The sequence below is a fragment of the Arctopsyche grandis genome, chromosome 4 (assembly GCF_051622035.1).
Source record: "Arctopsyche grandis isolate Sample6627 chromosome 4, ASM5162203v2, whole genome shotgun sequence".
In the NCBI taxonomy this organism is placed as follows: Eukaryota; Metazoa; Arthropoda; class Insecta; order Trichoptera; family Hydropsychidae; genus Arctopsyche; species Arctopsyche grandis.
Window position 1 is genome coordinate 13,738,249 of NC_135358.1, and position 25,629 is coordinate 13,763,877.

Consider the following 25,629-nt stretch of genomic DNA (forward strand, 5'->3'; position numbering starts at 1 on the left):
ACCCTTTTCTGTTGGCGAAATTATCAGCGTGGCGGGATTTCAACGAAGTGATATGCCGCGTCTCTTTCCACCGTATACGATTAAGGGGAGAAAGAGAGACGGAGCGTGTTAGTGATAATTCACACGCACGCAATAGACAATTATTATATACGATATATATGTATATAATAATAATCGTGTGTATGTACATATGTATATATATGTATGTGTACGTACATATATACAGATGTGTGTATGATTAATTGTAATTGGCCAGGAAGGCGCATTGGGTTTACCTGCTAGGCCTTCCTGGTATAAATATATAAATAAAAATAAAATAAATAAATAGAAATAAAACAAAATATTACAAAACAATGTTCCAATTAATTTTTGGCAATATAATATATAGCTTTTGACGGGAACGCGTTCAATTTTGACGGGAAACAAACTAGTACATGTATGTAAAATAAAAGAACAATAACTTACGATTGAAAGAGTCAACTGGAGTGAATTATGAAAGGTTATCATTTTTATATTCAATCCCTCCAATATATTGCTCCCCTAAATAATTAAGTCTTATGGAGGATTGCAAAAATTTAAATGGCCAGTTTTTTTCATTACATGATCAGTAACGTTTACGAAAATTAAGTGATAATGAGGTTTTGTATAGATACAAATAAAAAACAGGAAATCTCTTTTGTTTTAAGTATTTTTGACAAACAAAATAGTCAAGCTGTTAGTGACCGATACTATAACTTATTGATCATCTATTTACTGACCAAATCATACGAAATAAATACAGGCCGAACGGAATTATCACCTTTGCAGTTTGAACAGTTTGTTAAAATCAAAGGCTAATTATTTTTAACAAGCATAGAAAATTTTAAGTTTGTTGGAAAAGCCTTCTTTCAGGTTTTTTTTTATTTCTTTTTATATGAAGAAAATGATATATGTAGTGTAGTGACAGACTTTACGACTTACTTAAAATGTTTAAGTCAAAGCTTTTATTATGTTTCTAATTTGCAACCCTTTCCCTAATATAGTTATATTAGGAGTAAGTAAAAAAAAGTTAAATAAAAAGATGTATCATGCAAAAGATCAGACGGAAAGCATAATGAGTTCTCGTTTCAATTACGAGCAACGAAATCAAAATTTTATTGGTGGAATAAAATCCGCTTTTAATGCCTGGGAAAATATGTAATAAAATAGGCAATTCGACACGGGAAAATAAATCGAGTGGAAGCACGCTATGATGCAGTCGTCGACAACCTTTAATGGAAAATAAGCGCCGTCTTCGAATATGAATTATTCATGAAAGATCGTGTCTTATCAATGTCACCAAGTATGTATGTAAGTACGTTCTTGAAGTGTCCAATTTGAAAACAGCACGTTGAAAGTGTATACATATGTATGTACCTATCCAAAAGAGTAGAAAAGTCACAAGGTTTCAAATCTGTTTTTTTATTTTTTTCATCATCGGATGTCCCCCGTTAGCGAAAAAAGGCTTTACGATTTATTTGCGTGCAAAGAAAATAAATTACAAAATACTTTTTGTTCATACAACCGGTTGAGACATAATCGTCTTCCTGCATCAATCTTCAAACTGGTTAAACATCAGATTAAACTTTATAATATCCTATATTATTGAGTCATTTACTCTTTTTTTAATTAATAAAAAATATTATACTACATCCGTATAGGTATGTTGTCATGCAAAAAAGAAAACTAAATACAGATGTACACATATCTATCTTGTTATTCGATTTCTTCAACAATAGAAATTTTTGCAATACCTATACTGAAGTATTGTACATATACATATTATAATCCTCGAATCAATCAATACTGAATAGTATTTAACAATCAATTTTATATTCAACGTGTAATTTTTACTCCCAATACATGTCATTTTTATTATTTACATACATATGGAAGCATCCGCCAAAAAAATGAGACGCTTTTGCAATAAAATGATAAAAAAAAACGACACTCAAAACCTGAATGCAAGATGTGATGTAAGACAACTCATAAATATCATGTTCACAGCAAATAATAACGGTAAAAAGTGGTGGGTAATTCGATCATTTTATTCGATGACATTTAATACCATTCCTTCATTCACATTCATGAGTAGTACAAAGATTCAAATAAAAACTAGATATGAAATTTCAGTTCAATAAACCAAAAGGTTTCTGAGAAAAACATAAAAAACCTTGATTCTCTATTGTAAAACTACTACTTCCGGTTTAGGAAAAAATATTTTAAAAATATTCGGGTATAAAATTTATATTTTCTATTACATGTAAATTTTTTTCAGTCCGATTCGATTAGCGGTTTGGGAGATAATTGGATTCAAAAACTTAAAAAAAAGAGGACACTTATAAGGGGAGGTACCATTTCCGGTGAACTTAAAATTTTTAAAATAATTAACGTAGTATCGATAAGAATTTCAGTAACCGATACTAAGTTTCAGTTCGATAGGACGAACGGTATTCAAAAAAATCCCCAAAATACACACACACACACACACACACATTTTTTTCTAGATCATTAAAACGTGATCAGTGATTGATTCTGAGTTCGAATCAGTCAAAATCTCAAGTTCGAATTATCGCATGATCACAAAACTTCTTTTATCGTTACTACGTACATAGATAAAGTAATAATTGAACGGCAAAAATAGGAAAACAAAAACAAATAAACAATATCATAATTTTAATAGAAGAAATATTATTTGTGAGCCATGCGATGATCGTTAACCACTTGGGTTAAAATAATACATTACTAATTGCAATCAGCTAGTAGTGAATAGAAGTATCATCAAGAGCATGAAATTTCACCTGTGATGTCACAGGATTCTTATTTATTAATTCAGATTCAAATGGTTCTCCCCGTCTGTAACCATTTTAGACCATAATCAATTGTTCTATGTACATTCTTCTTCTTGTTAATGCCTTGTCCGCATCCGGACGTTAGCGACCACCTCGTCAATTATTTTAAGATATCCGCATCGGTCTTCAGCGGCTCGGAAGAGCTCTTCGGCGCTCATATCGGTCCACATGCGCATGTTTCGAAGCCAAGATAACTTTTTCCTGCTAATCCATTTTTTTCCTTCTATTTTCCCCCATGGTTATCAAACGGAGAAATTCGTATATTGGACCCCGTATCATTTGTCCGAGGTACTCCATCTTTCTCCGCTTGATGACAGAAACAAGTTCCCTGCCTCTCCCCATCATGCCGAGGACAGCTTCGTTTGATATCTTTTTGGTCCACGGAATCTTCAGCATACGCCTATAGACCCACATCTCAAAAGCTTCGAAACGACTGATCATCTTGGTCTTCAGAGTCCACGTCTCACATCCGTGTAGTAATACTCTCCAGACGTAGCTCTTCGCGAATCTCAACCGCGTATGAAGATTGAGATGCTTGTTTGTAAGCGCCGCCTTAATTTTTTTACATACCTCCTTTACGTTTTACTTACGATTACAATTCAGGAAAAAGTTTGCCTCTTATCCGATCGTTTTCATACTTTGCCATGTATGTTTACTTGAGCTGTGCGTGCATTCGCACGTCACATTTCAGGTATTATTTCCTAACGCATGCGCGCTTTATGTGTTCATGCGTTGTTGTTTATTTTGTACTTGGTTATGTACAGTGTGGTTTTTTTATTAGAACATTGATGTGCGGTTGTTTTTGTGCGATATTCATGAACAACTGTATTCGTTGGGGGGGTGGTGGCCTCATGTTGAGGGCTTTAAGGGTCAAATTCCTTGACCTTTAAAGCGGGCTTAGAATACTTTGCCATATTGCTCATTTTGGTCATCAATATAAGTAAATGGATCCTCCGCCATTACGATGGTGCAAAAATATCGTGTAAGACGCGTTTGAAATCTGCCCGGCGAGATAGTCGTTGACGTTTATCCACCGTTTGTTTATTAGTTTTAAACATATATGGCGGTAGTAAAATAAAATTATTGGTATTTTTATTCAAAATAATAATTTTATTTAAAAATTATAGAAGAGGTATGTTTTTAAAAAACTTTTTTTTATTGTAATTATTATTACAATAAAATTTTTTTTTTACAATTTTACATTTTTTGATTACAATTGTTAAACATCGCCGATGGATATATGTATGTATGTACATAGATTCGACCGATAATGTTCCCATGGAAGAAAAACAAAACAAAATTCTACGGTCCACACGCATCGAATCGTCAATGGAGCGATCACGATTTTCACGTTCATCACGCGTTTTTTCCCTCGAAGTCGCACTTTCCAACACTTGTCACTTCGCCGGCGCTTATCGAAATCGGCGGTGACCCCGTATTTGCGGTTTTACAGTGTGAAATTCGCTTTTTTCTGATAAATCGCGCGAATTATCGACCGAACAAAAGTAAAAATTGAAAACGAAACTCTGGCTGGATCTGAAACAGCTCTAGTTCTCAGCGTACGCGTTGATGATCGCAAAAAAAAAAACACTTGGCAAACGTCTTAAATCTTCCGAATTCCTTCTAAATTATAGTTGATACGGACGAGCGATGGACGTGTAAATTTTACAATAAAATCAGCAAAGCGTGTCTCAATTCCTATTATAATGCAAATTTGATTCAAACAATCTCCAAAATTTAATATTATTTTAATTCATAGTCTCGTTAATCTGAGAACCTGTTGTTTTTAAAATTGATTTTAGCTATTAAGACACACTTTATAATAAAATCTGTTATTATTTAACAAACGGTGTCCGTGTTCATTCGTAATTGGAGTTTCCCATGTTTTTTTGTCAGTTAAGCGGATCTCTTTTTTATATACAAATGCTTAAATGACTAGCATAATAGAAGACAAATTTTACATCATCAATCTTTTCAAACTATGTACATAAACTGTTTATCATTTTGATTTACTTATTCATCATCTCATTTGTTCAAAATACCTCTCTACATTCTCGCTTTTCCGTCTTCCTTCAATATAACATTCCTCAAGTTTCATATTAAATGCAGTTATTTCGTGAACAACAAATGCTTCAAGGATTATATGAAAGTGACAAATTGTTCATTGTTTGTTTAAGATGCATAAATTATTATTGTGAATAAAAATACCAATAATTTTATTTTACTACCGCCATCTATGTATAAAACTAAAGACTATATAGACGTCACCCAGATTTCAAATTTGCAAACTTCAAACGCGTCTTAAACGATATTTTATCTCTATCGTAATGGCGGAGGATCCATTTACTTATATTGATGACCAAAATGAGCAATAATGAAAAGTATGAAAACGATCGGATAAGAGGCAAACTTTATCCTGAATTGTAATCGTGAGTGAAACGTAAAGGAGGTTTGTAAAAAATAAATCTAAATGCTTAATTATAATTTAACTTTAAAGTTTATCAATATGAAGAAACTGTTGAAGCCATCTGAAGTTACAATTTTAAACCAATTGTTTAAATCATTTCACAATTTTATATTACATTTTAAATGATATACTGAAGCCATAAAAACGGTTACAATAGTGAGAATGTGAATTAAAAATAAAAATAGCAGTCTTTAACATTTTATTAAAAAAGAATAAAAACATATACATATAAGTCAAAAATAAAAAACGTCACAATTCATATTCTAAACTATCCTAATAAATATTGCCAATTACAGAGAGTTATGCAAATTATATATGAACACAAACATACATATATACATTTTGTCAAGCTTAAAAATGGAACATTGACTAGGTAATCGAGCTAAGTTTAATGTTCAATTCATATTTTAAGCTTCCATCACAAAACTTGTATATTTGCGAACCTAGAACTAATCCAACATCTCAGTCAAATAGTATCGTCGATCGGCTCGAGCCGGCTGTACCCATCGATTTTACCTAATCTAGGGTTTCATAAGCATCTAGTCAATCAATCATACATATATATATAAAGATAATAAGAACGATTCAAAGATTAAAAACTAAGGCACACCTCATTACAAATATCAAACGATGCAACATTGCTAATGTATAAAATACACAAATTCAAAATTCAAGAAAAACATTCATTTGTCACAAACATAAACATAACTTAACGTCGCCTTAAAATTAAAAATACATTAATCATGCGTTGAGAATAAATAAGCAAAAAGTAGTACAATTGCACTACGTCAAGCAGTTCACATCACTGAGGATATCAGATATCATCTTTTTATCGCTCAGTGCATTCGTCACTTCGTCTTCGTCCCATTGTAGAATGACTTTGTGCATTCGAGCTTCTTTTTTTCCACTTAGTCTTATTATACCACGTGTTTCAACCAAACCACACAATCCAACAAATTCAGTGCTATCTACGGCTAAAATATTGCGCCTTTTACAAACCCTGCAAATTAAAAATATTTCTATAACGGAAAGTACACATTAAAATGTAAGATATTAAAAAAAAAATGCATTGAAATACCTCTTATAAACATCATGTAATTTTCCTAGTGTAACATTCTTATTGTTTCCTTTGTTTAACAACAACATAAGAGAACATATCAAAATTTTTTGTTGCAAAGGAAAAGTGTCGTCCACGTCTATTCCAAGTCTTTGAGAAGTTCCATAGACATCATTTAAAACAGACATAACCTGTTTCAGTTCAACAGTGCAGTTTTTGTCCATTTTATCCGAGGCTTTATTGGCATACGTTTTAGGACTTGCAAGGTCTATAACACGTTTTCCAATGTCCAAAGCTCTTCGTATATCACCCGATATTGCAGCAACTTTACCTAAACATTAAAAATATATTTTACACGTATAATATTTTATCAATTAAACCACGTACAGCCTTGAATAAATAGGAAAAAAATCTAACCTGCCAACATTTGAATAGCCAGTGGAGAAAACAAATCTGTAGTCATCTCTTCTTTAAGTTTGGCGGAGAAAATATCAATAATTTGTTGTTTTGTATACGGAAGGAAATGCATCAACTCTAGTTGAAGATCGGGTCTTGCGTGTAAACGCGGCAAAACGCGATCAGTCAAATCCAAAGCATTCGCAATTCCTACTAAAACAATTTTGGATTTGATACGTAGAGGCCACTCAAAAACAGTATACAAAACTGACTGTTTTTTGTTGACCAATTGGTCAATTTCATCCAGCACAAGAAGTCTAAAAAATATATGTAAAAACCATTAATAAAAATAAAACGTTATAATTATATAATATGTAAAATTAAATGTCTCACATCATGTTATGCTTTCCACTTAAATGTTTATTAATAGCAGTTAGTGAAGCTTTTTCAGTACTGGATGTAGCTTTAATACGCAATTCCTGACAGATTCTATTGAAAATGCTGCCAGCTGATTTCATAGTCGTACAATTGATATATACTTCAGTGAATCCTTTTTTGAACTGAAATAAAATAAAATTCGATTAAAAAACGGATATTTTTTTTTACATATGTATGTGTAATATTATAAACAAATACTTTATTACCTCAGGTCGTTCAAGGATGTTCATAAGGCATGCAGTCTTCCCTGTACCGGGAGGTCCAGATATATATAAAGAAGCAGAGTTTTGTTGTTTCAGATGGTCATTTAAAAAACAAGTCAATTTTTCTAATTCCGGCTCTCGTCCTGGTAACGATTTGAAATTTTCTGGTTGTGGTGAGCAACTACATACATACATACACACAAACGTATATTAAATCATTATCAATTGTATTATATACATATTTGTAATACCAAAAGTTTCTATTTGTAGTACCTATCGAGAGTTCCACTATTGAGATTTTCATGTTCGTTATCACTGGAGCTGTTTTTTGGTACACATTTTAAAGTTTTTTTAGTATACGCTCTTTTAGGGGGTGAACAATCTAAAATTACATACAATTTCGATAAAATTAAAAAAAAAACTCAGTAAAAACGACATATTGAATTTTTCCATTTATAAATAATAACCTGAATCACTAGAATCTTCAGTTGTTACTTGAGATTTCCTTACGTACTTCCTCTTCTGTTTTTTCTGTGGTAGCCTTACGTTTGTAAGATCAATATTTTCATCACCACTGTCTAGTTCTACGATTTTTTTAACTCGTGGAACATAAACATTTTTATCAGGCTGTTTTTCCTTTTCATTACATTTGATGCTGGGAACATTTTCGACAAAGCTCACCTTTGCAGGATAAAAGTCGGCAATTTGTTTTTTTCGTACGCAGAATTGTAAAGTTGTCTGAGTATTAGCCATATTTCTGAAAAAAATTAATAACAATCATTTAAAAAAAAAAGAACTACATACACATTAGCTGTGAATGTTCAATGTACATAAAAGGCATTATGAAAAAATGATTCGTTTTATAAATTTTATTTATTTATTAACACATTTCACATGTTACAAAAATATCTTACAGTATCAATCCACAATACATGAAACTAAAATAAGAATAATTGAAGTGACAAAATTAAGCAATAGAATTAAGTCATTACCTAAACATTAAGAAAACAAAAATGATACCTTTTAAAATTAACACAAGTTTTATAGTAAAATTTTTTTGCAATATGTACAATATATGGTTGATTTAAATGTAAGTGCATACATATATTAATAGAAGGAAATTAAAAAAAAGGTAGTGCAAAGAAATTGTGTGCCAGTAAAATATCTTCATATTTTACATGTTTTTTAAACACTTAAAAATTTAACTAACTTCATTTTATATCCACACCATACATTACTTTTGAGCTGTATTTTTCCAATAAAATAGTTTTCACATATATTAAAAATTATAGTGACATACATTCATACAAAAAAAATGAAAACAAGTAAAGATGATATATAAGATAATCGAGATAAGTCAGTAATAAAATATACATATAAGTTAAATAAAAATAAAAGAATTATTTGTCTTTTGAATTTTGGTTATTACCGAAAGGCATTTGGTTGTTTTGTGTCATATTTTTCATTATATTTTCAAAATGAGCTCTAGCTACGGGATTGTTGAGCCATTGATTGGCTGCACCGGGTGGCAGCAAACCGAATGTCGTCTGCAATTCTAATTGCTGACGTATATATGCCTGTTGGGCGATCATTTGCGGGCTACGCAATAAATCTCCACCCGGTGAATTGTTACTAGGACTATTCGTCTTTATACTATTACTATTTGCGTTTGGTCCTCTAATACTACTTAATTTATTGATGGGTTGAGGTTTCGTGTTTCTGATCATTTTCAGCACATCTTTAGACCCGGAAGGTTCGTTAGAAGATACATTTGTACTCGATACGTTAGAACTAGAAATAAGATTTGATTGACTATTACTCTCGTTGATTCTAGGTGAGATGAACTGTTTCTGTTCGGGAGACTGACTTTTGGGTGATGGACAAGCTATTACAAGTTTGGGAGAAGAACTGGGAGAGCGCGTTAGTGATCTTTCCATAATATTAGAATGTGACATTGGTGTCGGCTGAGATGACGATTTCGATGACTGACCTAAACTGCCGTCACTCGGAGAGCGGACGTTAGATTGTTTGATGGGTTGGAAATAATCAGGGAAATGTTTAGGACTACTAGTTTTACCTTGAGATGTATTTAATTTGAGATGACTATTATTGGATATCGGAACAGGTACTCGTAAGGATGTTGACGTTTTAAAGGCATCTTGGGAGAATGTGGAACCGGCTAATCTCGGGTTGAAGCATTGCTTTTTAGCTAATATTGCTATGGATTGCATAGTTTCTAGGGCTTTTGCTTGCTGGGGACCCAACTGACTTTGAACCGTGTGCGGAGTGGAAAGATCTAATGCACTGTCCGACTTGACACTCTTCGGGAAGTTGAACTTTTGTATGGAAGGTACAGAAGGTGACGATTGAGGTTTGAGTAGAGATGTTCCTGGTTTAGGAGAAGAGACAGTTTCCAAAACTTCCTCGGATTTACCATTACTGCCATTGCCGGAGCCAACTTTAGGAAGAACTAGTCGGGTTTTATTGAATTTCGGTTTTTCTTTCTGCTGTTGTAGAGATTGGAGGAAAGTTTGTTGGAAAGTTTGAGGTTTCGAAAAAGGTACAATTTTAGCTTCAGAAATCGGTTTTAAATTTGGAACGGGACCTTTCGCTGAAACGATGGGTTCCAATGATTTACTAGTAGGGACAGAAGAACTTTTAGTTGTCGGAGGAGTATCAGTCGGTGTCGAACCTTCTCCGTCTGGCAGTTTAATTATTTCTAAATAGTTTTTGTCTGGGGGTGTGGCGATCGGTTGTGATGAAATTTGCATCGATGGATTCGTAGACACCAAATTACTCGTTGCTTGAACTGGTTTTTTAATTTCAGGCTTTTCAACGGGCGTTTCCATCTGCTTCTGCTCCATTTTCAGATCGGTCAAAGTAATCGAAAGTGAAGACGGTATGTTGATATTACAAGAATTAAATAACGATCTGAGAGGATCACCCTCCTTTCTAGGTTTCATACCCATGAGCTTCTGGGATTCTCTACTAGCTTCCGATTGTTTGGAACTGGGTTCAGATTTGACACTAACATTAGTAGATGAATTTGGTTTCATCACCGGAAGATTTCCGATCGTCGGAGCGATGGTTTTCTCAGAGTTCGTAGGTGTCGACTGTTTCTGTTCGACTTTTACATTGACAGTTTGGCGTTCTTTGACGACGTCTACATTTGATTTTGTGAGTATCTGAGATTTCTCAGCTTGAACTCGAGCCGCGATACCTTCGATAGAACCTAACTTTCGTTTCAAAGACATCGACTTTAAAATAGAATTTTTACATTTTTTAGCGACTGCATTTATATCTGGTTTGTTTTGTACACTATTCGACGACGGCGGTAATACTTTTTTCGGTTTGAGAATTTCGGCTTCACGTTTACTCTCTTGAAGAGGTTTGGCAGACGGAGCGTTCGCAGATTTACCGACTGGTATCGAATCCGGCACTGGTTTCTGTTCCACTTTGGAAGGATTGCTCGACGGCGACGATGAGAAATGCGTAAGTAACGACTCTAACACCGAAGGGCCCGGCGATCCAATTTTAACGTCGTGTTTGATCTTCGGACCGGCGGGAGCCTCAGTTTTGATCCTCTTCGGAACGGCAAACGTATTACCGACGTTAGCTTTTCTTTTAGCGGAGACAGGTTCGACGGCAACGGTTGGAGTTTTACTCGATTTAGTTTCATCGGAAGGGTTAGGAGGTTTGGTATCCTTTTCGACGGGCGTTTTCGGTTCTTCTTTTACCGGCGAATTGGCGGTCCCGGCACCCGAGCTGCACTTGGCCGTAAGTTCGAACGAGTTTAAAAACTGCGACTTTTCAACATCGGTAGGCGGAGACTCGGACCGAGCCTTGAACTGAACGTTGGAATTGGCCGCATCGGCTGCGTCGCCGTCCTTCGGTTTGTCTCTATCGTTGGCATCGCAGAAACTGTCCGTCGACTTGGAACAGGACAGAGTATCGTCAGGCGGCGGACTCGAACTACCGGAAGAAGCATCAGACGGAGGCGGCTCGGCCAACGGCGTGGGTCCACGTCCGCCGCCAGAATTCTCCAACTCCAAAAACCCAAACCGATCCCGAATCGCGGTGAAATCAGTAATCTGATAAAAGAATCGCATCGGTTCGATGCGTTTCCAATTGTAAATGTACGCAATGTCCATCAGAGTGTAGTATTCGGGCAGCGGCACTCTCTTATATAGGATATTGACGAAGAAGTGAGCTATGTCTATGTCGAATTTCAGGCTTAAGAATTTCTTCAAGTGGGAGATGTTGACGACGGCCGGGCAGCGTAAGTAGCGACGAGAGGGACCTCCGGCAGTCGGGGTTTCGGGAGGCGGTCCTTCGTTGCCGCTTTCGGACGAGCCACTAGAGCCGGCGTCGTCGGTGCAGTCTGCGTATTCCAGGGAGAATGAGATGACGTCCTCGGGGCTGAAGACGACCCGCTCGGTGTCTTCACCCCGCTGTTCCGGAGTCACGTCGGCGGCTAGGTGAGGTCGAGCGGCGTAGAAAGCGCGCCGTCGAGCCATTTCGCGCTGGAACAAGCCGGGCACCAGCTTGTAGACGATGTCTTGAAGGGCCTTGTCCAGTTTGATGTTGGGGCGAGCGGAGTTGATCATCATCTCGCAGACGGGGCAGTAGCTCTTGACGCGCAGGTGTTTGACGATGCAGCTGCGGCAGAAGGTGTGGAGACACTCGACGATGGTGGTGGCGTCGATGTAGTAGCCGCGGCAGAGCACGCAGATCAGGTGCGAGTTGATGTTGCCGAGCAGAGTCCTGGCGGGGGCGACGCGGGCCACGGCCTCCGCGGGCTGCGACAGGGCGCGCGCGTCGCACGAGCCGCGCGCCGTCACCATGGCGACGGCGACGCGACACGACGCGCGGGGCGAGCGGGAAGGGGCGTGCGGGGCGGACGGGGGACGGGGGCCCGGGGTCGGGGGCGCGCGCTCTCCCACGCCGCTCTCTCGTCGGGACGCCGCTCCGTCCGTCGCCGCCGTCTGACACTCGCGCCTGCCGTTGGCGGCCCTGCCGCGTGTACTACTAGCATTACTTACACCGAGCCGTCAGCTGACACCAAAGTTGAGGACACTAACCTGATGGGGTGGAGTAGTGGCTTCGTCGTGCGGATGGGATCGGCGATCGTCGATCGGTGGCTGATGGACGTCGGTCGAGAAGGCGGGGTGGCGGTGGAGCCGGGCGCGCGCCCCCTCAAGTTCCCGCGCCGCGTGCAGTCCGGCAACCTGATCGACTCGAACAGCTGACGCCTGACGGCTGACTGCTACTGCTAAATATCGCTTGATAAATAGCGATTAGGCTTCATTCTCACGGGAGCTTTTTTAACGTTCGTTAAAAAAACGTTCAAATAGAACAAATGCATTTCCATGTATATGTTCATACGTCAGCGCTTTTAAAACGCGACGCTTTTTTATCGAGTAGTGTAGTGTATTTTGAGCGCTGGGCGTTGGGCGTTAAAGGGAATAGATCATAAGTTATCATCATTATCATCATCATCATTTTGTTTATAAGTTAGATCATAACTAGAGTTATCATAGTTAGAGCCAGCAGCGTGGCTCGGTCGTTAAGCTTCTGCTTAACACTGAGAGGCGCCGAGTTCGATCCCTTGAGCTGACCTCGATTGAAAAGAATTTTTCTGAGTATATCTGTAATGCTGCTGGTCAGACCAGGATTTGTGACTCCTGGTTGATCGTTTCCTATCAGAGTTTGCCAATTTTCTCTGATTTCATTGTTGAAACGATTCCCGATTAAAAATTGGCTAAAAAATCCTTCCTACCCACTATGTCACCACTATTTGAGTATGATTAATGTAAATATTACAATAAAAATGTATGTACAATTCATAGATGTCTCGTTAATTGTCGAGTTTAAGTCAGTGTCTCGTAATTTAGCGACTTATATAATAAAAAATGCTGTATTGTTTGTAATTTGGCCAGGAAGGCGCATTGGGGTTTACCTGTAATGCCTTCCTGGTATGAAATAAAATAAAAAAATAAAATAAAATAAATAAAATAATAAGGAATAGAGATAAGCATAGTTTTTATACTAGTGTAGGCGGGGTAGGTAAGTGTTGACCGTATCCCAGCCTAACGAAACACTGTTGTGCTAGTTTTATAAAGTTTTATTGTTTGCCTATGGTTGTACAAAGGTATGGTATTTGTGGGCAAAAGTATGTCGTTCAGCGGTCTCTGGATATGGTAGAGTGTCGCTGGCTCAGCATTCAGCTATGTACGGAAGGTCTCTGGATACGGCAGTGTGTTGCTGGCTCGTCCGGCTGGTTGATCTTCCAAGTCCGCGTAGTGTAGTGGTGGCTGGTCAGGAGCTGTATGTTGACTGGTCTGCTGCTGTGTGTCGACGCTTGCTGCTGTGGGTCGACTGGCGTTGTTTGCGTTGTACCTCCTTTTATATGGTTTCTGGAATGCTTGGTGGAAGTGGTTATTGACGCGTACGAAAGGAATTTTGTTTTCGTCGAGGCGTCGAATTTTCTGGAATGCTTGATGGAAGTGGTTATTGACGCGTACGAGAGGAATTTTGTTTTCGTCGAGGCGTCGAATTTTCTGGAATGCTTGGCGCCTTTCCGCTCGATGTATTTTAATGGTGGCGGCGTGTTTCGACCGTTTTGGTTCCACTCGACTGGTAGGGGCGTTCCGCCTGAGTTTAATATAACGACTGCAGGTGCATGTCGTCTGGGTTTCGGGAATGTAGTTTGTTGTTGCGGAATATTCTCGAAGGTTTCGATGACGATGACGACGACGAGATTCCTACACTAGAAATAAGGACAAACTAGTTGTAGCTAGTGTGTGGCGGTTCGCTTATACGACATGGTCGAGTTTGGTTGCCTTCCTGCGAGTGGGGACCAACCCGGCTGGGTTCGGAGAGCCACTACTCACTCCGTCTTCAGCTGTCATATAATAAACACGTGCATTAACATGCCAGTCGTCTCATTCGTTCATCCCCCATAAGAGTAAGAAAGAATAAGACGGCTGGGGGTGTTTTTCACAGGGGTGTGCTCATGTATAATGCCCTCCCTGAGTGCGTCAGGTCTGCTAAAAACATGGATGCATTCCTGCGAGGTGCGAAGAGACACCTCTGTGAGGGACAGTACATATAAGTTAATTATAAATTTTAGAGTTAAGTATAATAATTAAGATGTATTTTTAAATTAGCTTGATAGCTAAAATATATATAAATAAATAAATATGAAACTTCGTATTATTATTCACACGAGCGGTAAAAAAGCGCCGGCACTTCACTCATTACGCCACGCACTCGCTCGGCAGCCGGACGTGTTTGTTTTGACGTTCGAAAATAGCTACAAAATTTATCGGGGTATTGCCTCAATTCTTCATACAGTGTCACAAACTGCCCTTTTAAGTATCTCAGTTCATTCAGAGGATGGACCCAGAATGCCTTTTGTTTTCTTTTTCGTCTTCTAGCAACACAAATCGCTATTGCTATTAATTTAGCAGAAACCATTTCCACGTCTTACTGAAGCGAGAAACGAAACAAGAGTGATTTTAAAGCGTTCGTATGAACAATCATATCGAGAACGTTATAAAAGCGCCAACGCCGAGTTTTAACGCAACGTTTTTTAAAGTCTCGTGCGAATTAAGCCTTAGGATAGACACCGAAAATACCCGCGCCCTTCGATGACTATTAGTCGATGTTTGATTATTTCGTTGTGAAAAGATGCGTTTTCGGTGAAAGTCGTTCGTATACCTGCGTACATTTTGATCAAATGTAATAATTGTAAACAGAACCGGTGCTCGGGGAGTGAAGCAAAACTTCACAGAAAGTTAGGGGTGAAGATATGTATAGATCGTCGAAAATAGTACGACTTTTTGATCTACAGAGATTTTCGAAAAAGCAATGTATATAGATCAAATTTTCGTAAAAGTTGTTGATCTTTGTACTAAATTAAGCATTATGTTATATTATATATATATATTATATAGGGGACCATTCGTACTGTTTTAACCCGTACAGTACTGGTTTTTTGAGTATATATCCTGGTAAAGTCGTGAGAAATAAAACCAGTACACTTTATAAACAAAACTGTTTTACAAGATGAAGTACTTATTTTAACTTTTTACGGAATAATCACCAACCGGGCCACCAACATTTAAATCTCGCCCTGACCATACCCCACTGGCCAAAATAAGAAATATAGCCAAGAAAGTAACACACATGATGGAGATGATAAAGAGTAAAATATATAGTTAAATGAAGTTATGAAAAATGGAGGATGAAAATATGGGAAAGGAAAGTGGATATGAAATAAAAAAATTAAATATATGAAACTTAATGGACTTAGAAATTAGAAATAAAATTGAAAGAATTTTTTTTACCTCCGATAAAATTTTTTTAAAAATTGAAAATAAATGTTCTTTTTTTTGCAAAAATAAAAATAAAAAATTTTCGATGAAAATAATTCAATGGCACATGCTACACAGTGAAAACGAATCGTGATTCTAGTATTGTCGATTTTAAAAGAGCCCCGATACACTACTGATTATCACAATACTAACCTATTACATTATCAATACGGATCTCAATACGCCCAAAACTGTTAAGAAAATGAATGATGTTATTTAAAATTTTTAATGCAACCACAATGATAATTATGCAAATGTATCAATATTATCGACGGAAGAAAAAATCTAACCTAGAACTATAATTTTATATTTAGGCAATTATATTAATCAAAATACATATTAAAATAAAATACAAATAAAATACAAATTGAGCATTTCAAAATACACAAATATGTGTAAAATAAGTAATTTTAATGGTCAATAACCTTATTTTCCTTTTATAATTGACGAATATTTATAATCGGAACACCGATATGATTACTGAAATAAAAACAAGCATTTTTGTACGTGTTTCAGAGAGTTGGTAGTACGCGCATCGAAAGTTGGCACCAGTGACACTTCCTGTAGTTCACTTTCGGGTGGCGGCTCGCCGGCCTTTTCTCATCCACTCGCATCGCGGTCCTCGAAGCGGCGGGTCCTCTTTGTTGTTCAAAGAGAGTCGCCATGAGGGCTAAGGTAAGCTCCGCATCCACGCTCGCACTCGTACACTTTCGCACATCCGTCGGCATCGCCATTCCCCTCAACTTCCAACGCGAATTAATATCCCTCGCGGACGCGTGCCGCTACTATTCACCCGTTTCCGCGCGTCGATTCGCCGACATCGTTCGACGCCATTTGATGGCCACGTTTACCCACACTTGTTCGTCGAGACCTTTTTCCACACCATTCACTGCGATTACGGATAATTGCTTGTTTTTGTTTGTAACGCGACTAATTTTTGGCAATTTCTCAAAAGCACATGGAATTATACGTATCCATAGATTCTGACTTTCCCTCCATAATTCCTAGGAACTAACGCACTCTATTGGAGTGCGAGAATGTTCATGTGGCGGGAAACCATCTTACCGGTCTTTTTGTGCGAACATTCATTTTGATCAAACATCGACATATTGAAAGCCATTTTGTTCTAATCGTCTTGTTTTTGATTTACAGTGGCGTAAGAAGCGCATGCGGAGGTTGAAGCGCAAACGCAGGAAGATGCGTGCAAGATCTAAATAGACTGGTAAGTTCTTTCGCCGACATGTGGCTTTTGTTTGTACCTAACCTCAAAATACAATTATTTTGAGGTTAAGTTCGAGCGAACGCCATCTCTTTGTAAAATACTTTTATCAATGTAACCCTTGCGATTAGTTGCGTTTTCGATTCTAAGAATGCGATAACTATGACAAGGGGATATCATATTGGAATCTCCACCCTGTATGTTTTTATCATGAGCATAAGCAGGACTAAATCGAACCATACATTTATTATACTTTAATTTTAGTTATGTTGTTGTATTATGATGGGTGTTTAATGGTGTTTTCTCTTCTTTGTAGACTTGGTAAATGAAAAACTGTGATGGCAGTACTTATCTTGCAAGTGTGTGCTCGTATTCCGATACTTGTAAGTATATATTTTTGTAGCTGAACGAGTTTTTTTTTTTTTTTATTATATTACAAACTTGTTACTAATTGCTGTTTCTTTTGCAGTTGCTGTACAATCTTTCATTCCATGGATATTTATATTCTTGTAAATTGAAGCATACTGACAACACCTAATAAATTATCCCATCACACACAATACTTCTTTTCGTTTTAAATTGTCTCCCCATCTGTGCCAAAAAATTTACACTAGTCTAATTTTAGAATTTGCTGTTCGCCTCCTGGGATTTTTCATTGAAATTCCATACACAAATTATATCAAGATTTATAAATAACTAGAATCTGATTTGTTTCATCAAGTTCTGTTGTATGAATTTGAGTAAACAGCAATCAATGTGGGAAATATTTCCAATATTTTTCCAACTTGTTACCCATTTTGATGTAAAAAAACCTAGACAATATTTCTCCAACTTGATGGATTGACTTTCAATTTTCATATGCTAAGATGGCGTTATATATGCATATGTAATTGCTAGAGGTACGATAGTCAGTGCTATCAATTGTAAATCCTTTGTAAAAAAGGTTCGACAAACCTTTAACAGTGCATTTTTACAACCTTTGAACATTACGCGGCCCCCTCAGGCTCCCGTGACTAGTAATTGCCATGCGTTGTAGACTATTTTTTCTACTGATTAATTGTAGGTTAGAATGGCATGATAATGGAGATAGCCACACATTTTGGTAACATAAGTTTACGTTATCGTTCAGATAACGATATTTAATTTACCTGTTGATTGTACGCGACCAATGATGTACGAGAAATGTGATTCGACACTTCTAGAAGATTGTCATTGAAATAATATCCGTTAGCAAAGATCAGTGAAAAGAATATTCTGCCTATCAATATAGTACATTTTCTCAGTTTGAACAGCAGATTGGTTCTTTCGAAACTAGGATAAAATGTATTTCATCTTGCACTAGATGCGATTGGCTCTGAGATTGTTTCATGTTACTAAGTTGCATTTGGCAAATTCATCATTTTATTTGATGTTTCAATTGTAAATTAATAAGTTGCAATGTTTCTATCGCGTTGCATTTAATATGAAACCAGAACTTCAACGCATGCATCATCAAAAAAATCAGTTGAATGTACAAGCTGGCGCTTTTTTTTCAAATTACATAGTTATTAAATTATTATAGAATATTTCAGCTTATCATGTGAGGGTTATTCTAGACGAGGTAATCCTCGTGTAAAATAGCAGTAGCTCCTCTTCAGAGATCAATTTAAAGTTGGTACAGACGATTGTAACCAGTTGGCAAATTTGGCTTGCATGCAAAAGTTCTCTCAATGAAATTTTAAATGGTCAGTATTTCAGAATCAATTTCAGAAGTGTTAATCAGTTTGACCAGTATATTACTAACAAAACGGCTAGTATTATATTATTGAATGAATAGTATAAAAATCTGACATACAGTAGCCAGAATAAATACCAATATCTGTTGGATGGAATTGTCTATCAAAATTGTATCAACCAAAATGTAATACTGGTCATTCGTTATAATAAAACTTACCATTTATGTTAAAAATACTAACCATTTAATATAAAAACTGACCACTTGTATATTGAACGATGGATACTGGTCGTTTAATTATATATTTATACTTACCAGTGAAATACTAGCCATTTTAAATGTCCTTCCCTAGCCTATATGAAAATTCTACAATCATATATTTTAAAGACATTTTCTGAACTTCATATTAATATTGCAAGTTGGTCAAGTCGGAATATTTTTATACATACATAATTTTGACTGTTTATCAGTGGGTAAGTCTGAATTCTCGACAGGGCAGACCCTCTAGACTCGGTCAACCCGCTAATAGTATTGCCGTGCCCTGAATTAACTTGACTTTTACCTGATGAAATACTCCCAACATATACTGCCTGGTTCGCATATAATTTCGGACGGTTGGGCAACGTACGGAAATATTCCACATGCTGCGAATGGAATATACACGCATTCGTTTGTGGTTCAATACAAATTCATCTAAATATGAATCAAAATGGGCACGAGTTCTGCCAAATTGACGCTTCATCTTTCTTTTTACACGCATCCACATTTTGCGTATGTGTTTCTCTATCATTTGGATCCACAAAACGCTCTACGCTGCCCAACCGTACGAAATTATATGTGAACCAGGCAGTATATGTTGGAGTATTTCATCAGGTAAAAGTCGAGTTACTTCAGGGCACGACAATACAATTGGCATCGCAAAGAGTAGCCAATCACAAGGAGTGGGTCGACCGAGCCTAGAGGTTCAGCCCTGTCGAGGATTCAGACATTTACCTATCAGTGTGAATCGATTTCCTTTATTTTGAAATATATGTGTATAACGCAGGAGGTGTGTTGACCGTATCCCGGTCTATGAGAACACTATTGTGTTTGCAGTGTCCAATTTTGGAACAACGGGTAAACGAATTTTTTTTCAATACAATTATTTTGAAAATATGTATATGCATACATTTTTTTACGTCCAAGGCACAATTATATGAGTTAAACTGAATTTTCAAGATTTGCATAATTTTTGACAAAAATTATATGACTTTAGATTAAATAACGGGTTTCTGGAAACCATTAGGGTGACACCACTGCATAAGAAGATCGTTTATTTATGTTCAGATGACACAAGAGTATGTACGAATAAGCTGGTTGCTCAGCTTCGGAGAAGTGAGCTGGCTGAACTCCAGAGGTTCACTCTGGCGTTTGGAGCTGGTGCGTTGGTGTATATACATTCATTGAGAAATGAAAATCGACTTACTATGCTGATATTTTATTGAGTATTATAACATACACCATATAATTATACCCACTCAAACTTTGAGAAACGTTTTATATTACATACAAAAAAATCAAAGCTTAGTTACCTAGCCATTTATTGGAAAAGGAAATTTATTTGTGTTGGCATACCTTCGGAGAATTGCTTTTAATCTTTGTGAACTTTAATTATGTAAGAAGATTGTCATAGATATTGTTGCAGAATTAATTCCAAGTTATAGTCATACATTCAAGAGTTCAATATTGTAAAGGGAAATATAAGATACAAATACATAGAATATGAAATACAATTACATATAAACAATCTACTTATGTAGTTTATATTTTCCTAAAGAACAAGTTTCTTCTAAATTTTTAAGTCACTAATTTATTACATGATGTTTGCAAAACGAGCAATTGAGAAATAATTATTTACGAGTGGTTTTTATTCATTGCGAAATAAGCAAAACAAGTTAAGTGAGAGTTGAATTTATTATTAAAAGAAAATTAAAGCGCATGGTGAAAATATTAGAAAAGATATAAATAATTTTCAATAAAATAACTTTGTTAAGGCAAAGTTGATAAGCATCGAATGTAAACGAGCACATTAACTAATTCTTCAGTTCTAATTGTCACAGAATTTTTATTATTATTAAAAATCTGTAACAATAGGCAGTATCGAGTAATTTAGCAAATACTTGTTATTTATTTTACAATATTTTTATTAAATCGAAATAGTGCATGCATCACATTAGCCAAATTGAAAACCGACTCCCCCACCATCAGACATTCCAGAGCAATCAAATGAGAAGAAAGTATTTCCTCCGCCAGGTCCCCCACCTCGCGAGAAGAATTGTTGGAATACTGAGTTTGCATCCAATTCTAAATGAAAAAAAAAAGAATGACATTTATATATAATAAAGATAAAATAATCAATTTTGGAATGAAATAAATAATAAGCACTAACCTCCTTCATCTATATCTTGACCATAATCATAACGAGATTTCTTTTTTGGATCACTCAACACTCCATAAGCCTCACCAAGTTCTTTGAAACAACGCTCTTGTTCACGTCGTTCCTCTTCTGTTGCGTTTACATGTCGATCTGGGTGAAGGACTAGTGCTCGTTTCCTAAAAAAAAAAAAAATAAGTAAAAAACAAAAATTAGAACTTTTACGATGATACATACTAAGACACGTGAATAATGAATTTCGGAAGTAGTCTACCTATATGCCTTTTTGATTTCGTCATCAGACGCGTTCTTTTCAATACCAAGTATTTTATAATAGTCTTTACGCTTTGACTTCTTAAGGGTAAGCTTAGCATCTTGTAATAAGCGCCTGTTAGCCGGACTTTTGTCTATTTTTACTAAAGCCTCATAGTCTCTGACGGATTCTTCATGTTTTCCCAAGTCTGAATAACACTTTGCTCTCCTCATTAAGGCTTTGACATAATTAGAGTCGATTTCGAGAGCTTTTGTACAGTTTTCAACAGCTTCTTCTAATTTTTCCAATTTAGAACATACAGTTGCCTTATTAAAATACAGCTTTGTATTAACGAGTTTGTTAAGTGGATCTACTTGCAATGCTTCATTATAAAGATTGTAAGCTTCTTCTAATTTGTTCAGTTTAAAAGCCTCATTTCCTATAAAATTTTTAATACAATAGTTAGATATCATCACAATAGATCAAAAATACAACATTAGTATTATTGATTAATTCTAATTTAATTGTTCGTCGGTTAATAAAATAAAACTAATCTATGTACCCTCTTCTTTTTTCAGCTTAAGTGATTTTGCTTTTTTATAAAATTCCATGGCCTTTTGATGATCAGGAGCCAATTTCAAAACGTGTTGAAAGTGTTTGAGAGCTTGTTCTTTGTCCTAAAATGCGGCAAAAGAATATGAAAAATATGCATGAGAATTGAGAAAGGATGTTAAGGTCAAGCATAAATGTGTGAAGAATATGAAAATTGTGGTAATAGTATTTTTGATTTGATGGTTTTTTTTAATCACACGTAAAATAAAGCAAAATAATACATATGAAACTTACTTGATAGTATAAACACATCCCACGGACGAATATTGCCTCAGCGTTTGTACTATCTCTGCTGCAAATATCAAAAGCAATCTCTTGTGCTTCGTTACATCGTCCTAAGAGAGTCAAGCATTCAGATTTCAACAATTTCAACCTACAACATACAACAATGGGAAAAGATGTCACAAAATAGTCCATTTACGATAAAATAAGATAAATTGTGGTAAAAAATTAACCTATCGCTAGCAGGGCAAAATTCTAAACATCTGTCCATCAAATAAACAACTTTGCGGTAATCCTGTTTATCGTACGAGTTCTGAGCGTCGTTTTGCAAATCTTGCACTTTTTGAAGGGCGTTTATCTCCACCGCCATGTTATCTTTTATGCTCAAAGCTTCAATCTGCGTTAGAGCTTGTTTAAGGCCTATTAAATCACCTAGAATTCATTCATTGATATGGAATTAAAAAAAAATCAATATTGTATGTATGAGAAAGTATTAAGTAGTACAGTTGTATAAAAACACTCGAGTTGATTTTATACATACCAAGTGCAAGAAAACATTTTGCCGCACGAACATAGCCTTTGGTAAAAGAAGAATCTAAGGCAATAGATCTTTTAGAATCCTCCAGCGCTTGTCTGTACTGTCCAAGCATGACATAACAAGCAGAACGATTTCCATAGTAGGCTGCTTTTTCAGGACATAAATTTATGGCGGCTGTATATTGTTGGAGTGCAGATTTATAGTCTTTGATTTTGTAAAATTCATTGCCGATTTCTTTCTTTTCCTCGGCCTCCCTGCAAAAAATAACAAAACACAAATCAAACAAAATAATCAATATTTTCTCCAAAGGAACATAATTTTTAGTTATTTAACGATAGATATTTTTTATGAACGCATTCATATGACTAAGGAAGAGGACATTTTTTGGATAACGTAAATAAATGCATGAAAACTGTTTCATTTTTGTGTCATTGATCTTTCCAACCCACAACTGGTGGGCGTTATGAGTCAGTATATACTCTTTGGATCGAAATGTTAACGTTTTGTAAAAGTTTCAATGGACATCCCACACAATACCATAAAATTCCAGGGATAAGGTCGAAACATGCATAAATTAGCACCGGGACGCCCAAGAAAAGTTACGGTTGACTTTTAAATACAATAAAGGCTACAATTTACAATCACCCCGCACTAAACCATCTATAGAAATTAATCATGGCGTTACGGAACCAGGAATTTTTTGAAATCGTTTTCGTCCTGTCTTGTGGATTCGACTGCTACTCCAAATAATGCCGATTGCTTTGGATGCCAAGTCGCATTTCTTCGCTACATGCTGGATAAGTTGGAATATTACTGACTATTCCTTTTTGGATCAGTCACGATATTATTTCTTCGCGATTATCTAATAATCTTAATCGTTTGCCCGCTTCTATGGAAGCTTTGGGCGACAAGTCTGTATCGCGGCTGTCTTCCATAGAATTTCTGAACTTTGCACGGGATCTTGAGGCTTATATGCGCCTATTTCAACTGTTTTAAAGTTAAAAATTGGTTGAATATATTACTGAGTTGAAAGTCATCAATTCAATTTGCTTAAAATGAATATACACCAGTCAAAAATTAGTTTTTTGTGGAACCATACTGAAACCTCGTTTTAAGTGACGTCACGTCTTCATACAATTATGAAGAATGATTATTTGACAATTAATCCATAACTACCGAGATATATTATGTATTTTTTATTGTTTAAAATAATACTTTGTGTTAATTAACATATCTGGTAACTTGAGTAAATATTAAAATCTGTATTTAAGGTCGAAAACTCGATTGCAAAAAAAGGTGCCGCGTACAGGGCTTATTAAAGTTTAGAACGTAATGAAGATGAGATGCTTGCGAAAAAAAATAACGGTTTTTTTTATACGTAAATACGCATTTTGTGCCCCACAATACATAAAACAGTTTGTCAGTGAAATAAAGTCCCACAACGTATCTAGTAGTAATAATGTAGTTAAAAAAAATAGAGTTGCTTTCCAGCCCTGTATTTAATTACCGAATAAAATTTGAATACATTACTAATGCCATTGTTTGAATTTAAATCGCAATCAATATTCACTTGAGAATTTATTATGTAAATCAATAATGTATATATTATCATGCGTACATAGATAGACGCAATAAAAATACCACGTGTGGAATAATATAATAGGTATATACAAAGGAAAAATTTATCTTGATGTAGGTCACAAAGCAATACATTACACGAATTGATATATAATAATCAAACTACATTACAGTTAATGATATGAAAAAAACACGTGCGTCACGTATCCTACATAGGGACAAACAAAATGTGTGGAATGTTTTTTTGGTTGTCGGAAGAAGTCGGAAGTTGGCAGATCACACTCGAGGTATGTGACAATGTGAAGGTGAAGCAGCGGATGAGGATGAGGATGAGGACGATGACGCGCAGTGGCAGTGGCAGTGGCAGTGGCATTGGATGACGCAAGCTCGCGTAGGGCAGAGTCGCGTCACGACAGGGTGAGGGGCGAGGGGCGGGGGGGGCGCGGCGGTTTCCACTCACCGGAGATGACTCTTGGGGGCGGAGTCGTCGGGCAGCGCCTCCAAATCAATCACCTCGGACTGCGCCATGACTGGAAGCGCTGCCACTCCGGACTGACACTGAACCAAGCGCTGCGCAAACACGACCATACTCTGACTACAATAACAACTTTGGATGGTTTCGTACTGTTACATTCGTGGGTGATGTGTATTTTGTTGTTATTAATATTTCCGCTGCCACCAAGCGTTTTTTGCGGAACGCTACTCCGTAAATAAAACTCACTTTATTTTATAAGATGATTATCTTCTTTAATAGTAGTAAGTATACACGAGATTAGTTAGTATTACACGTTACTAGTTAGTAGTTTACTAGTTAAGTCGTCTAATCGCGAGTCACAATTTAGACGGTTCAATTGTAAGTCAGTGATTAGTAAGAGACGGTTCGGTTGTAAGTCAGACGGTTCGATCGCAAGTCATAAGTAAGAGTGTTTGATCGCAAGTGATAAGTAAGAGTGTTTGATCGCAAGTGACCTTCCATATGTTTAACATCAGTATATATTTAATAGACGTAACAATTTGGACCAATCATAGTTCGTGATAAAATAGGGGGGAACTCGAGTTAAGTAAAACAATATCTTAAGACTTTAATACTTTGACCCTTGAGTGTGTCGAGAAATGGTTTTCACACAATTAGTTACGCAGCTTTAAAAGGGTTTTTGAGGGAATACGATTCGAGTCGAGTCGTGTGAAAAATGCTGGTAAACTAATTAAAGACAATATTTTTAGTGTTTGCATATGTATCTCTTGAGGGTAGATTTCACGCAATTCGTTGT

At 36.3% G+C, this 25,629-nt stretch overlaps 2 protein-coding genes and 1 long non-coding RNA gene across 3 annotated transcripts; 1 reads left to right on the forward strand and 2 right to left on the reverse strand.

Moving 5' to 3' along the window:
• Positions 1–5,519: 5,519 nt before the first annotated feature.
• On the reverse strand, positions 5,520–12,440 carry LOC143910759 (uncharacterized). The gene is made up of 9 exons (XM_077429354.1): positions 8,861–12,440; positions 8,236–8,242; positions 7,899–8,188; positions 7,705–7,813; positions 7,435–7,612; positions 7,184–7,350; positions 6,812–7,107; positions 6,416–6,725; positions 5,520–6,337 (listed from the first exon to the last, which is right to left on the reverse strand). Exons 1-9 carry the CDS (start codon positions 12,273–12,275, stop codon positions 6,121–6,123), a joined length of 4,989 nt encoding a protein of 1,662 aa, XP_077285480.1. The 5' UTR covers positions 12,276–12,440; the 3' UTR covers positions 5,520–6,120.
• A 3,894-nt stretch (positions 12,441–16,334) lies between these two features.
• On the forward strand, positions 16,335–17,588 carry LOC143910708 (uncharacterized). Its single transcript, XR_013260500.1, has 4 exons — positions 16,335–16,484; positions 16,962–17,031; positions 17,345–17,411; positions 17,498–17,588. It is a non-coding gene; the product is annotated as an uncharacterized LOC143910708 (long non-coding RNA).
• Positions 17,589–19,765: 2,177 nt separating this feature from the next.
• On the reverse strand, positions 19,766–24,978 carry Tpr2 (Tetratricopeptide repeat protein 2). Its single transcript, XM_077429300.1, has 8 exons — positions 24,819–24,978; positions 22,784–23,034; positions 22,476–22,674; positions 22,255–22,393; positions 21,971–22,085; positions 21,430–21,847; positions 21,171–21,334; positions 19,766–21,085 (listed from the first exon to the last, which is right to left on the reverse strand). The coding sequence occupies exons 1-8, from the start codon at positions 24,944–24,946 to the stop codon at positions 20,955–20,957; spliced, it is 1,545 nt and encodes a 514-aa protein (XP_077285426.1). The 5' UTR covers positions 24,947–24,978; the 3' UTR covers positions 19,766–20,954.
• Between the last annotated feature and the right edge of the window lie 651 nt (positions 24,979–25,629).